Raw genomic sequence first — 15,696 nt, forward strand, 5'->3', positions numbered from 1 at the left:
AGCCATTACGGCCATCTGGGAAGTGAACCAGTTATATGGAAGACCTCTCTCCTTGCCTCTACCTCTCTGTAACTCTACCTTTCAAATAAATAAACAAATCTTAAAAAAAAAAAAAAATTGGAACATGCAAAATTAACTTCATAGGTCAATCATTATAAATTGATGTCAATATTTTGTTTTTATAAACCAAGAGAAAAATGAATATAATACAGGTAAGTAACACATTACAGTTCGAAAACAGTAGTATTGCTAGACAGCAGCACAACAGCCTGAAAGAAGCCTATGGAAATCCAATCTAGTATAAAGAGTCTGAGGTGGGCCGGCGCCGTGGCTCACTAGGCTAATCCTCCGTCTGCAGCACCGGCACACTGGGTTCTAGTCCCGGTCGGGTGCTGGATTCTGTCCCGGTTGCCCCTCTTCCAGGCCAGCTCTCTGCTGTGGCCCGGGAGTGCAGTGGAGGATGGCCCAAGTGCTTGGGCCCTGCACCCGCATGGGAGACCAGGAGAAGCACCTGGCTCCTGGCTTCGGATCAGCGCAGCACGCCGGCTGGCAGCAGCCATTTTGGGGGTGAACCAACGGAAAAAGGAAGACCTTTCTCTCTGTCTCTCTCTCTCTCTAACTCTGCCTGTCCAAAAAAAAAAAGAAAGAGAGTCTGAGGTGGAAATAAGTGTGTGTCTCCAAGTGCAAAGTTGTAAGTATGAGCTATGCATAGATACTCAGAGCTACGCACAATCTCCAAATTCAAAAACAAACACCAGAGCAGGTGTTGTGGTGCAGCGGGCTAAGCCAATGCTTGGTATGGCCCCATCTCACATCTGAGCACTGGTTCAAGTCCACCTGCTCTGCTCTGATCCAACTCCCCGCAGTGCTGGTTCAAGTCCACCTTCTCTGCTCTGATCCAACTCCCCCCAGTGCTGGTTCAAGTCCACCTGCTCTGCTCTGATCCAACTCCCCCCAGTGCTGGTTCAAGTCCACCTGCTCTGCTCTGATCCAACTCCCCCCAGTGCTGGTTCAAGTCCACCTACTCTGCTCTGATCCAACTCCCCGCAGTGCTTCTGTGAAGCAGGTGACAGCACAGCACTTGAGCACCTGCCACCATGCGGGAGAGCTGGATGAAGTTCCAGGTCCTGGCTGGGCCTAGGCCTAGCCCTGGTTGTTACAACTATTTAGGGAGTGAACCAGTGGATAGAAGATCTCTCTCTTTCTCTCTCCATGTCTCCCTCCCACTCCCTCATCAATCTGCCTTTCAAATAAATAAATCTTTCTTTTTTAAGATTTTATTTATTTATTTGAGAGGCAGATTTACAGAGAGAGAGGGAGAGAGGTCTTCCATCTGCTGGTTCACTCCCCAAATGGCCTCAAGAACCAAGGCTGGGCTGATCCAAAGCCAGGACCCAGGACCTCCCCTGGGTCTCCCATGAGGGTGCAGGGGCCCAAGCACTTGGGCCATCCTCCACTGCTTTCCCAGGCCATAGCAGAGAGCTGGATCGGAAAAGGGCAGCAGGGACACAAACCAGCATCCATAAGAGATGCCAGAACCATAGGTGGAGGCTTAGCCTACTATGCCACAGTGCCAGCCCTCAAATAAAACACATGGTTAAAAAACAAACACCACATCCAAACATGGCAAGGAAAGGAGCACTTGTCTCAGTTACCTCAGTGCACCTGACGATCTTCTCATCAGTTTCAAAGTCTGCTTCCAGTTTTATCTTCTCGCTTGGAAATCCTTGCAGTGACAGTCCATCCACTGGACTGATAACACTACAGAGAAAAATAGTGTCACTATTAGTACCAGAGAGCTTTTTATGAAATGAATTCTGAAATGTGAACAGATGGAATGAGGAGAAAAATCACAAGAAATCCAAATTTAAAACAAGACAGCTCAATTAAATAAAAAAATACTGAAATCAACAGTTCATGTTCATTTAAAAGATTTTTTTTATTAAATAATCATTTTTTTGTTTATCCATAAACTCTATCTCCTTTTTACGTGGCCTATTCAGATCCAGACCTGGTTTAAAGTACCTTAAATAGTCTAATAGGAAAATTGTCCCACGGATTTAAAAACTCTCCTGTGGAACCCTTCAACATTAGCCCTGTTTTCCTTCTGTGCACCAGACCCCTCGCGAATCCCCAGAAAAAAAGAAGGGGGTAACGGCCGCGAGGAGGGAGCACAGTGGCACTCTGCAAGGCCTCTCCTGTGTGACTACAGCCAGCGGTGGGAGTGCACAGGACAGCACAACCACATGGCGGTTTCCTGAACAGAATTAGGTCTCAGGTGACAGAAAAGTCTCTCGCCACTGGCCCCTCCCTACCTGACGGCCCCTCAATAATTGACAGCCTTCTTGCCAAGAAATCACTCACAGGGCTGACTAGGTACATGTGTGAACAGACAGACTGCATTCAGCAGATACGCGTTTAACTTAATGGAATGATTCTTATTTTTCATTCATAACACTTTAATAAAAATACAATTTTTATTAATCCTTCCCCTCCACCAGATCAATTACATATTAGTAACAAGAAAATTCCTACCCTTTGTTTCCTTTTTCTTCTGAGTCTACCCAGCAGATGTCCACATATTCTCTCAGGTCTGCCGCGTCAGCTTTCCCACATGTAATTCTGAAGTCCTTCTGTTCTCGTAGAGCGAGCCGCAAGCCATCCATGGTCTCTGGAGTTATTTGTACCATTAAGCCATCTAAAAATGAAAGTCATGTTTCACATTTCTTTCATCAAATATCAGTTTGTATGTTGAAGCTATAAAATACACCATCAAAATATCTTCTACCTAAGATACAAGTTTTAAATCATTTATTAAACATATTAATGGTCATTTTACACTAGGAAATAAGAAAAGTACATAATGAGTTAAACTTTTTTATTCCTTAAGGTTCAACAACTGGAATTTCTGCTTTGGTTATGATGAAATAGTTAGTATCAGGCCGGCGCCGCGGCTCAATAGGCTAATCCTCCGCCTAGCGGCGCCGGCACACCAGATTCTAGTCCCGGTCGGGGCACCAGATTCTGTCCCGGTTGCCCCTCTTCCAGGCCAGCTCTCTGCTGTGGCCAGGGAGTGCAGTGGAGGATGGCCCAAGTCTTTGGGCCCTGCACCCCATGGGACACCAGGATAAGCACCTGGCTCCTGCCATCGGATCAGCGCGGTGCGCCGGCTGCAGTGTGCCGGCCGCGGGGGCCATTGGAGGGTGAACCAACGGCAAAGGAAAACCTTTCTCTCTGTCTCTCTCTCTCACTATCCATTCTGCCTGTCAAAAAAATTAAAAAAAAAAAAAAAAAAGAAAGAAATAGTTAGTATCAAAGCAACTTTTTCATGACAACCAAACATAAAACTAGACAAAACGAATGCAGCATTTTCAGGGCCTGGACATTATACAATACAACACGGAGATATCTTAAACATGCTGAGGTTCAGTACGTACAATCTCCACATTCAAAAACCACATCCAAACCTCAAGAGCTAAGCCCACAACTAGCCCAGCCCTCTGGCTGGCAGTTTCCACGAGGTGATCTACTAAACCTAGAAACCCCCATGTAGGCTGAGAACTCAGAATCGAAGAGTTTGGTTAAGGGAATGGGAGACTGGTCTGGTCTAGTCCAGTGGTTAAAATACCGCACCCTAGACTGGAGTGCCTGGATTCACACCGGATGTCAGCGTTGCAGGCAGTGGCTTAAGCCCTGGGCTGCAACACCGGTCCCTCTTTGTCTCTTTCTACGTCACTCTGTCTTTCAAACAAACAAACCTTTAAAAAAAAAAAAAAATCTACAGGCAAAACAAATTTGGAGACTGAAACCTGCCAAGTTCAAGGGCCTAGGATTTCCACAGATCTCTTAACAAAATGAAAAACCAAGTCAATGCAGGCTCAAGGTGACTGACCATGAACTCGCCTGTTAAAACATAAACTTTCAGGCCGGCACCGCAGCTCAATAGGCTAATCCCGTGTTTGTGGCACCTGCATATCAGGTTCTAGTCCCGGTCGAGGCTCCGGATTCTGTCCCGGTTGCTCCTCTTCCAGTCCAGCTCTCTGCTGTGGCCCGGGAGTGCAGTGGAGGATGGCCCAAGTCCTTGGGCCCTGCACTCCATGGGAGACCAAGATAAGCACCTGGCTCCTGGCTTTGGATCGGCGCAGTGCCGGCCGTAGTGGCCATTTGAGGGGTGAACCAATGGAAGGAAGACCTTTGTCTCTGTCTCTCTCTGTCTCACTGTCTAATTCTGCCTGTCCAAAAATAAAAATTAAAAAAAAAAAACTTTCCTCAGAAAAAGCTAATAAAATCTGAAATCCTATAGCAAAGCAATAATATATACAATCAAAAATTACTAGACAGAAACAGGAACACGCGACCCCACAGGCAACTGAAACCAACCCTGAGATAGCTATCTGAGTACACATTCTACAAAAGCTATGACAAACACATGCACACGCCCAACAGGAACATTCAAACAATAAAAAGCAAACAGGGACTAAATGAATAAGCACATAATAAATGCTAACATAGAAACAGAACCTGGAAAAGAAACAAAAAGCAATGCTAGAACTGGAAAAGTGCATCTGAAAAAAATTAAAACCTTAATGGACAGGCTTAATAAACTGAAGATAGAAAAGAACTAACCAGATAACACAAACAGAGACCAATAAAAATAATCCAATAAGAAAAATACAAGAAGACTGAAGAAAAATTAACAGAGTATCAATGACTGATGGAGTAATGTGAGATAATCCAACACAACAAACACACGCTTATGGGGTCCAAGTCTTGGAAGGAGAAGAGAAATCTGGAGAGAAAAAAAACAGGTAAGAATTCCCCAAGTTTAATGAAAAATATTGACATGTGAGAGTACTTCAAAAACACAGAAAACTAAATTAAAAGATCAATTTATCTTTGTGCAAAAATCTTTGCAATCCATGCACAACTTATTCACAATACTTATTTTCCATGAACTTTTTGAAGACCCTTCATATATATTCAAGAAGCTCAACAAATGCAAAGCAGGATAAATGCAAGCAGTGACATCCAGGCAAATCACAATTAGGCTGGTAAAAAACAAACGCATAAGAATTTCTCCAAGTCAGGCTGAGGAAAAGGATACATTCATACACAGAAACAAATACAGAATTATTGCTGACTTTTCATTAGAAACAACAGAGGCCAGAAGTTCCTCAAAAGATCAAAATGTAACTACCATACAATCCAGGATCCCACTTCTGGGTATACTTACACAAAAAAACTGAAACCAAGATCTCAAAAAGAGATCAGCATTCCCATGTTACTGCACCAATATTTACAGTAGCCACAGAGGAAGAGATAACGGAATGTCATTCAACTTTTAAACTGGCAGGAACTCCCTAATATGCAACAACACGGATGGGCCTTCAGGACACTGTGCTAAGCAAACCCAGTCACAGAAAGACAAATATACCATGCCTCAACTTATGAGTTATCTAAAACATTTGTAGTGGAATGTATAGACCTGAACAGTAGAAGGGTGGCTGCCAGGAGCTGGGCAGGGGAGATGGGACTTACTGATCAACAGGCACAAAGCTTCATTCCATACTCTAGAGATCTGCTGTGCAATTTGTAACCATAGTCAACAAGAACGTCTCACACTCTTGAAATCTGTCATGAGGGTAGACCTCATGTAACATTTTTACCACAATAAAACCAGAAAATAATAGTAATAATGAAAAGAATCTGGTGCTCAGAAGACAACAAAATGGTATCTTTAAAATACTAAGAGAAAAAACTTCAAAGCAAAATTGTATGGCTAGCAAAAATCCTTCAGAAATGAGAATGAATCAAAGACAGGTTCAGATAAATGAAAGCCATCAGAATTGTTTTACAAAAGACACTAACAGGCTTCCAACTCCCAGGACAACATGTAAAGAGTTTAGAAGTCAACATTCCTATCCTCAGAACAAAAGCAAAAATACTAAACAAACTGAAAACAAACAACTCTTTTTAGATGCGTCTTAGTTCTAAGGTCACGGAGCAAACTGGTGCCCAGAAAACTGGAACAAAGTCAAAACCAGCAACAAAACACCCTAGCAATAAAACCCAAAAGCTTGGAAGATATACAAGAGGTCAATATAATTGGGCATCTCACATGCTAACATCAGAATAGATATGGCACACAGAAATGATCATAAAGTTCACTTCTTTTTCAAAGCCATGAACTGATAAACATCAGTCTAGAAAGAAAAGTGTTCATGATCAATGCTTCTTTTATATTAGGAGTCCTAGCCAATAACCAGGAGAAATAATGAAAATACAAGAGAACTAGAGAGAAACAAGCAAAATTATCTTATTGCACGGTATAATTAGCTACACACACACACACACACAAAAAAAAACAAACTAAAAGAATCTACAAATAAATTACAAATCAGAGTTTATCTATGTAGGTACTTATAAAATAAAAATAAATGGGGCCAGTGCTGTGGTGTAGCTGGTAAAGCTGCTGCCTGTGGTGCTGGCATCCCAAATGGGAGCCAGTTTGAGACCCGGCTGCTCCACTTCCGATCCAGCTCCCTGCTATGGCCTGGGAAAGCAGCAGAAGATGGCCCAAGTCCTTGGGCCCCTGCACCCGTGTGGAGACCTACAAGAAAATCCTGGCTCCTGGCTTTGGATCGGCACAGCTTTGGCCGTTGTGGCCATCTGGGGAGTCAACCAGCAGATGGAAGACCCCTCTCTCTCTCGCTCGCTCGCTCTCTCTCTCCCTCCCTCTCCTTCTCTCTGTGTGTAACCCTGACTTTCAAGTAAAATAAATAAATCTTTTAAAAAAATTTATTTTTATTTACCAGCCCAGTCAAAATTTTTCAAAATATATAATTTAATCAGTAATGAAGCATACAAGGTGCAGGAATAAGAAAAGATACACAAATTCTAAGCCAAAAATGTTACAATTTTATTGAAAGACTTTAAAAATCCCACATTCATAGAAAAGAATACTCCAAGTGGGAAATATGCCAATTTTCTCAAAATTAAGCCAATGATTTTATGCAATCCTAAAAATAATTCCAATGGGCTTAATGTAAATCCTACAAGTTGATCCTAAAATTAAAAAAGAAAATTGAAGCTTAAAAGAAAAGGCTATAATTTGAATTCTGATTTGAACAAATTTTTTTTTTTAAAAGTGAGACAACAGAGAAAATGTGACCACTGATTAGATACTTCATAAATAGGAATTACTGATAAATATTATGGTATGATAACAGCATTGGGGTTATGTTTCTGAAACGGTACTTTTAGTGCTATATACTGAAATACCTACAAATGAAATGGTATCATAAAAATAATCCAGTGAGGTCAAAGTACTTAAGGGGTATGAAGACAGATCTTTTTTTTTTAAAGATTTTTATTTATTTATTTGACAGGCAGAGTTACAGAGAGAGAGAGACAGAGAAAGGTCTTCCTTCCGTTGGTTCACTCCCCAAGTGGCCACAATGGCTGGAGCTGCGCCAGTCTGAAGCTAGGAGCCAGGTGCTTCCTCCCGGTCTCCCAATGTAGGTACAGGGACCCAAGGACTTGGGCCATCCTCCACTGCCTTCCCAGGCCACAGCAGAGAGCTGGAGTGGAAGAGGAGCAACTGGGACTAGAACCAGTGCCGACATGGGATGCCGGCACCGCAGGCGGAGGATTGATCTAGTGCGTTATGGCTCCGGCCCCCAGATCATTGTTAAAGGTAAGTAATGGTTGGGGCCAGCACTGTGGCGCAGCGGGTTAAAGCCCTGGCCTGCGGCAACGGCATCCCATATAGCTGCTGGTTCGAGTCCCAGCTGCTCCTCTTCCAATCCAGCTCTCTGCTATGGCCTGGGAAAGCAGTGGAATATGGCTCAAGTCCTTGGGCCCACGTGGGAGACCTGGAAGAAGCTCCTGGCTCCTGGCTTCAGATTAGCTCAGCTCTGGCTGTTGCAGCCATTTGGGAAATGAACCAACGGATGGAAGACCTCTCTCTCTGTCTCAACCTCTCTCTGTAACTCTTTCAAATAAATAAAATAAATCTTAAAAAAAAAAAAAAAAAAAAAAAGGTGAGTGATGGCTCCATTATGGGCTTTTTTATTCTTTTCACTTCTATATACATTTGATGTTTTCCACAAAAAAAAAGCTAAAATTAAAAAAAAAAAAAAAGATTGTATGGTCCTTGTACAGGGTTAAATACACTCGCCAAAACAAAAGCTAAACAGAGACCAGAAACAGCGTCTTGGGAAAATGTATTATGTGACATTAAAGATTATTGGGGAAAAGAGACTTTTCAATCACTGATACTGGGTTACCTCCCACTCCAATGCAGAAAAATGCCACTGGATCCCTACCTCACCAAAATACACCAACAAAAACTCCAAATAGATTAAGGACTTAAGTGTAAAAGGCAAAACTTTAATTCTTCAGGAAAAATATAGGAGATTATCTTTCTTATTGGACAGAAGCATTTCAATACATATAAATAACTCCAGTTCTTAGGCTAGATGGTGATTTCACTTAAGTTTATGATACTGTGCCTTATAACTTACATACATTCTCGTGCAAGGTATTAAAAAGTTTTTTTAAAGATCTATTTATTTATTTGAAAGTCAGAGTAACAGAGAGAGCGAGCTTCCATCTGCTGGTTCACTCCCCAAGTGGCCACAAAAGCTAGGGCTGGGGCAAACTGAAGCCAGGAGTACATCCAGGTCTCCCACTTTAGTGGCAGGGGCCCATAGACTTGGGGCATCTTCCACTGCTTTTCCCAGTCCCATCACGTGGAGCTAGATGGGAAACAGAGCAGCCAGGACTTGAACCAGCGCCCATATGCGATGCCAGCATCACATACAGCGGCTTTACCCACTATGACGCAACACCAGTCCCCCCCCCCCCAATTTTTTTAAAGCAATGGAAAAACAAGTTTATATTAAAACAATCTTAAAAATGAAACACATACCTTCAACAATGCTGGACTTAGCAAGAAATCCTGAAGATGTCTTCAGTGCTCCATTGAATACCACAAAACTTGCACCTGTCACTGATAATGAAAAACGATTATTTATGTTTTAACATGCTCATTTTTATGTTGGTTAAATATTGAATGTGCAACGTGTGCATTTTAAGTGCTTAATAAACATTCTATCTATTCACTTATTTTAGAAAATGAATTAAAAAACCAAGTCCCCTAAATTAAAACATGGTATGAAACAATTTAATGTTTGTATCTAATAAATGATAAGAATATTAATTTAAATGACCATGTTTGTGTTAGTGAGAGTGTGGGAAATTAAACATTCACTACTGCGAAAAGTTTAAATTTTTTAAATTTTTTGACAGGCAGAGTGGACAGTGAGAGAGAGACAGAGAGAAAGGTCTTCGTCTTCCTTTGCCATTGGTTCACCCTCCAATGGCCGCCGCGGCCGGCACGTTGTAGCCGGCGCACCGCGCTGATCCGAAGGCAGGAGCCAGGTGCTTCTCCTAGTCTCCCATGGGGTGCAGGGCCCAAGGACTTGGGCCATCCTCCACTGCACTCCCGGGCCACAGCAGAGAGCTGGCCTGGAAGAGGGGCAACCGGGACAGAATCCAGCGCCCCGACCAGGACTAGAACCTGGTGTGCCGGCGCCACAAGGCGGAGGATTAGCCTAGTGAGCCACGGCACCGGTCGAACTGTGAAAAGTTTAAATCAAAACAGTCTCAATGGAGATTTAACTTGGTAATTACCTACTAAAACTACAAATAAATGTATCCTTTGACACATCCACTCTACAGCCAGGAACTTATCCTATAGATAGGTTCAATGTACATAAAATGGCATACACACAAGGTTATTTAGAGAAGCATTTGTTTTAAATAGCTGATGGTTAATGATAATGACTCTCAGTAAGACAGTTAAATGATTTACACATATAAAATGTAAAGCTCCACAGAATGTGAAAGCAACAAAGAATTATCTCTAAGTTGTGTTACCGAAAAAAAGCAACATGCCAAATAGAATGAATGTTACGATTTATCTAGTGAAAGGAAGAGAAGATACATTTATGTGCAGGCATGTTATTTGCTTAGACATACATCAAAGCAGAAAATGTCTCTGAAAAATAACTGATTAACACACAGTTTGGGTGCCAGAGAAGAAGGTAAGAGGATGTCTGCTATGGCCATATCTTGGTGCTTTTCTCCTTTTGACTTTTTGATACGTATTTTTCAAGCTCACCACAAGTGACTACAAAGTTGGCCCTCTCTGAACCCACGGGCTATGCATCCACACAGTCAACCAATCACAGGTTAAAAAAAAAATTTTTTTAAAAGAAATGCACCTGCGCTGAACAAGTAGAGATTTTTTTCTTCTTGCCATTATTCTCTTAAAAAATAAATAACCATTTACACTGCATTCTATGTATGTAACCTAGAGATGATTTCAAGCATACAAAGGAAGTGTGGGAGTCTTACGGTTATATGCAAACACCTATGCCTTGTATCTGGGGATTCTGGAATGAATACGCGGTGGATATCAAAGGATGACTATATACTACTGCTACAATTAGAGGACAACGTTCCATTAGCAGTCAGAATGTGAAACAACTTCCAATATGCTCTTCTATAATATGCATTAATGTCCAAAGCACTTGCATTTGTTAGGCACTCCGCTCCAAGGGTCTGGCATTGCAGCAAGCACGGAGGCCACGAAGCCAGAGTGCAGACGGTATCCACAGTTCTGCTCACTCCACCACATTTACGGTTTTCTGAATCACCTTTCTCCTTATCCCTACCCCGTCTGCACTTCCTTAAATAAGAGGGCGGGAGCAGAGAGGGAACAAATTTGAAAACACCTTATCCCGGAGAAAAATTACTCCAGGGTGGAGTCCGGACACTAGAGACTTCAAAAGGAATATAGTCTTCAAGCCTGATGGAGCCCAAGAGAAAACTACAGATTAGAAGCAATACTGCTGAAACTTCCAGGTATGCAGCTGAACTCCCAGGCATACGGTTTTACCACCATCAGTTCAGCAAATAGGTAAGACAGGCAGACTTCCCTCCGAAAGGAAGGGAAGCTGAGGGGGCTGTACCAGTCAGCGCTGGGAACACGCTGCTTACCCTTCCTGGGCTGGCCTGTGGCACTGCTGGCCTGTGTCTGGTAAACTCCATTGCTCTGTACACAGACCAGGTGAGAGTCGGCTTCCGTACTGAAACTCGCTCCAATGCTGATGACGTGCTCATTAGAAGAATTGATCACTTTCATTACCTGGAAAGACAGTAATAGCAACACCTATTCAGAATCACTTTTAACATTTTATGTCTATTCTAAGAATCACTTTACTGACAAGCTTCCAAAGTATAAAGCTTTAATCTGGACAAATTCCTGGGAATGTGAGAGAAACAAATTTTTTAAAATAAAATCATCCTAATTAACAAATCAAACAATAAGGACAAAAGATGAAAAAACAGGATTAAACAAGTTCCTTGTGTGTAAACAAATGATAAAGTTTTAAGAACAGTATTTACTGCCATTATGGGTCTAATTCAAAACAAAAAATAATTTGACACAATTTTAAAGAGTTATAACATTTAATTTAAAATTTGAACAATGCAATTATACTTACATCACTGTATTTTTTCCGAGGTATTTTAATGCAGCTTTTCCCCATTTCCATATGAATCAACAGCTGGTCTATATTATGCAAGGTATATTGGTAATTTCGAAGGTCCTAAATAAGATAACATATTTCCATAATCCTTGAACCACCACACCCGGGAGAGTTTACCCATCCATCACATCTCCCAGGGGCATCTGTCATTGTAAGGCTTCTGACACAGAACTATCAAAATGCCTTCTAAAAGGCCAACACCCACCTAAAAAAGAATTCTTTCTGCTACTCCACAACAGTAATAAAGAATATCATTCTCAGGAAGAATTCTGTGGTATTTTGGGGTATCTCCTCTTTCTAATTACAGCTCTTCTGAGGTAGAAAAAGGTTCTTTTTAAAAACATGTTCATTTATATAAAGGGAACAAATTTCATGTATTTAATATATACAGTTTGAAGAACATGATACTTCCCATCCTACTCCTCCTTCCTTTTTTCTTTTTCTTTTTTTACAATGACATACTTTCAATTTACTTTATAATCACAAGCAGATATGGAAAACTGAAAGTGAATCCTCTGAAATTCAAAATTACAAAAACCAAAGGTACAACTCCATGTAACTGGATTACTCCACGTCATCCAATTCTTCCCAACACAAAAGAGGAAACTAAAAACAGAAACTGCTCAAAAGCCACAAAACAAATTAAATTTACTAATACTTTCATGAAAGCTCCAACAACCCTAGAAGCCCATGTAGGGTTCTCCTATTCCCTACACATGAAAACCTGAAGCACAACACACTACCTGGGAGTTCAAATCAGTTGCATGTAAGGTGGGAAATACTATGTTCTAAAACAGCAATTCATCAAACAGAGCCCATTTATGTTGAGCAAATTAGGATTTATTATAGATAAATTTTTATTATACCAAATGTGCCATTAAAGCAGGAAAACAAATGTGTGAAATTTGCTAAATGCAATTTTAAGGTAACAGTATGAGAACACCAATTACTTACAACAAGTAAGTTCATGATAGTGTGGCCTATTTCTCCAAAGAGAGGCTTTCGGCCCCTGATGCTGGTAAGTGGGGCAGGATATGCTATATATAAGGAAGGACAACAGGTTAATGCCAACAGAAACCCACAAAGGCTTGAATTTATTACCTTTAATTCTCATCTTTCAAGTAAACATTATCTATAAATACAATCTAATTGGTTCTCGAGGAAGTGGCCCTTACTATGTTTCTACTACGTGCTATATTGGACTGGGAACTGTACATACATTATCTTATTTAAACTCTGCACAACACAATGAGAAAGTATTGTAGATGAGAAAGGTGAAACACACAGTGACTAAATTAATATCTGATGAAACAGATGTGACACTGGCCTTACCTCCTCCCAAAGTATTTAATCTTCTCATTATACATATTGTTTCTGCAGAATTATGGGGAGTAAAATACAATAATTGGCTAGATGCGTAAAAAGTTCGGATAATTTAAAAATAAACACAAGGGCCAGCCAGCACTGTACAGTTAGTGCAGTTAAGCTGATGGCATCCCACATGAGCACCAGTTTAAGTTCCGGCTGCTCTACTTCCAATGCATCTCCTTGCTAATGTGCCTGGGGAAGCAGCAGCAGATGGCTCAATTACTTGGATCCCTGCCAACCACATGGGAGGCCAGCTATTTGGGGAGTAAACCAGCAGATGGAATCTCTCTTTAAAAAAAAAGAAAGATTTATTTATTTATTTGAAAGTCAGAGTTACACAGAGAAGGAGAGGCAAAGAGAGAAAGAGAGGTCTTCCATTCAATGGTTCACTCCCCAACTGGCCGCAATGGCCAGAGCTGCACCAATTCGGAGCCAGGAGCCAGGAGCTTCTTCCAGATCTCCCACGTGGGCGCAGGGGCCCAAGGACTTGGGCCATCTTCCACTGCTTTCCCAGGCAGAGAGCTGGATCAGAAGTGGAGCAGCCAGGACTCAAACCGGTGCCTACATGGGATGCCGGCACTGCAGGAGGCGGTTTTTACCCACTATGCCACAGCCTCTCTCTCTCTTTCTCTCTCCAAAGAAAGACATCTAAGGCATTTATAATTTACATGTAATTATGTTAATCCATGAATGCTAGTAAACCTTTACAGTTCTTAGCATGATGAAAGGAGCACTTGCAGTCAGAGAAACCAATGCAGCAGAGAGAACGGGACACAGGGTCTGTCATCTAACTACTTTTCTCTCTCTCTCTCAAGGACACTACAAATACTGAACACCAAACAGGAAAAGATGACTTACTGGCAACGCAGCAGGCACTCTGAAAGAAAAGAAAAGTGAAAGAAAAGAAGGCGAGACTATCTCCACAGTGTAAGAAGCAGTGTTTTTAACCTTCAGTTCTCAGCTTCACTCAAAATTAAATTAAACCTCTAATATCTACTACATAAACTTGCTTCAAATTGTCACATACCTGACAATTATCTGTTAGTAATTTAAAGACTTAGAGCAATACATGCTTGCTGAAGTACTTTGTGATTTTTAAAAAGGGCAACTAAGTTTGGAGGACAAAGGGTCTAGACTGGAAAGAAACCACAAGATAGTTTTGAAAAGCCATTAAAATGGGGGCCAAGAGCTGTGGCATAGCAGGTAAAGCTGCCTCCTGCGAACCCGGCATCCTATACAGGCACCAACTCGCATCCTGGCTGCCCCACTTTTGATCCAGCTCCCTGCTAATGCACCTGGGAAAGTAGCGGAAGATGGCCCAAGTGATTGGGCCCCTGCACCCACATGGGAGACCCTAAAGAAGCTACCGGTTTCTGGCTTTGGCCTGGCCCAGCCTGGCCATTTGGGAAGTGAAACGGTAGATGAAGATCTTTGGCTCTCCCTTTCGCTCTAACTCTGCCTTTTAAGTAAATAAATCATTTTTTAAAAAGCCATTAAAATGAAAAGGACATGAGGAATGTAAATGCCAAAGTTTTGTACCCAATCTGTATGAATGAGAGAGCACCCTTCACCATCGGGTAGAGGTGATTTTATTTAATTAATTTATTTATTTATTTTTGACAGGCAGAGTGGATAGTGAGAGAGAGAGACAGAGAGAAAGGTCTTCCTTTTTGCCGTTGGTTCACCCTCCAATGGCTGCTGCGGCCGGCGCACCACGCTGATCCGAAGCCAGGAGCCAGGCACTTCTCCCGGTCTCCCATGCGGGTGCAGGGCCCAAGCACTTGGGCCATCCTCCACTGCCTTCCCGGGGCCATAGCAGAGAGCTGACCTGGAAGAGGGGCAACCAGGATAGAATCCGGCGCCCCAACCGGGACTAGAACCCGGTGTGCCGCGCTGCAAGGAGGAGGATTAGCCTGTTAAGCCACGGCGCAGGCCTAAGGTGATTTTATTTAAAGCACTATGGTATCTCATCTCATCTAATACTCTTCTAAAAAAGGAATGTCAGCATAAAGCAGACACTCTCCATTTGCAATCACTAATTTAATCATTTTAGGATTTTAATCAGATCTTGGAACTTTAACTTTTGCCACCAGCTTTTTCTACTTGTGCATCATCTGTGTATCATATGCACACACAGACCCAAGTTCATGTCTAAAGAGGCATGGACCTAATAATATCAAAGTGCCATTCTATCTAAAATCTAGTAGAACATCAGAATATATCAGAAACTAGTTAACTTTTATGTATAACTGGTGATTTTCCTTCATCACAATTTCACAGTTCCAACTCCCGTGATCTTCTGAGAAGTCTCTCACATTGCTCCAAGATTTCCCAATCTTCAGCTTGAGAAAAAAACCTTGCTACCTAGAAGTTCTACCGGCCAAAATACTGGCCATACTTACAGATTAAATGTTCCATAATGATTTAAAATTTGACAGTTATTGCCATAATCTTCCATAAAATAGCATTCAAATATTAATATCAGAAACAAAATACAAGATGTACTTCAAAATGCTTTGTGGAAAAAAGGAGTTAAAAGGTAAGTTCAGGGGTGGGCACTGGGGGCAGTGGTTAACACACCATGCGTAATGCCCACATTCCATATCAGAGTGCTGGGTTCAAGGACCATCTCTGCTTCCAATTCCAGCTTCCTACCATCGTACACCTGGGATGCAGCAGGTGATGGCTCAGGCAGTGGGGTCCCTGCCAC

The 15,696-nt window shown here is 41.9% G+C and overlaps 1 protein-coding gene across 4 annotated transcripts in view; it reads right to left on the bottom strand.

Annotated features, from left to right (window-relative positions):
* ZFYVE16 (zinc finger FYVE-type containing 16) overlaps positions 1-15,696 on the bottom strand; it is a 61,714-nt gene that overhangs the window by 7,294 nt on the left and 38,724 nt on the right. For all 4 annotated transcript variants that reach the window (XM_062212492.1, XM_062212491.1, XM_062212489.1 and 1 more), the window contains 6 exons: positions 12,573-12,655; positions 11,574-11,678; positions 11,068-11,215; positions 8,933-9,013; positions 2,536-2,698; positions 1,656-1,761 (listed from right to left, as the gene is read on the bottom strand). In XM_062212492.1, the coding sequence (XP_062068476.1) occupies positions 1,656-1,761; positions 2,536-2,698; positions 8,933-9,013; positions 11,068-11,215; positions 11,574-11,678; positions 12,573-12,655 (686 nt within the window). The remainder of the gene's footprint in view (positions 1-1,655; positions 1,762-2,535; positions 2,699-8,932; positions 9,014-11,067; positions 11,216-11,573; positions 11,679-12,572; positions 12,656-15,696) is intronic.

The sequence above is a fragment of the Lepus europaeus genome, chromosome 15, assembly GCF_033115175.1.
Source record: "Lepus europaeus isolate LE1 chromosome 15, mLepTim1.pri, whole genome shotgun sequence".
NCBI lineage: Eukaryota > Metazoa > Chordata > Mammalia > Lagomorpha > Leporidae > Lepus > Lepus europaeus.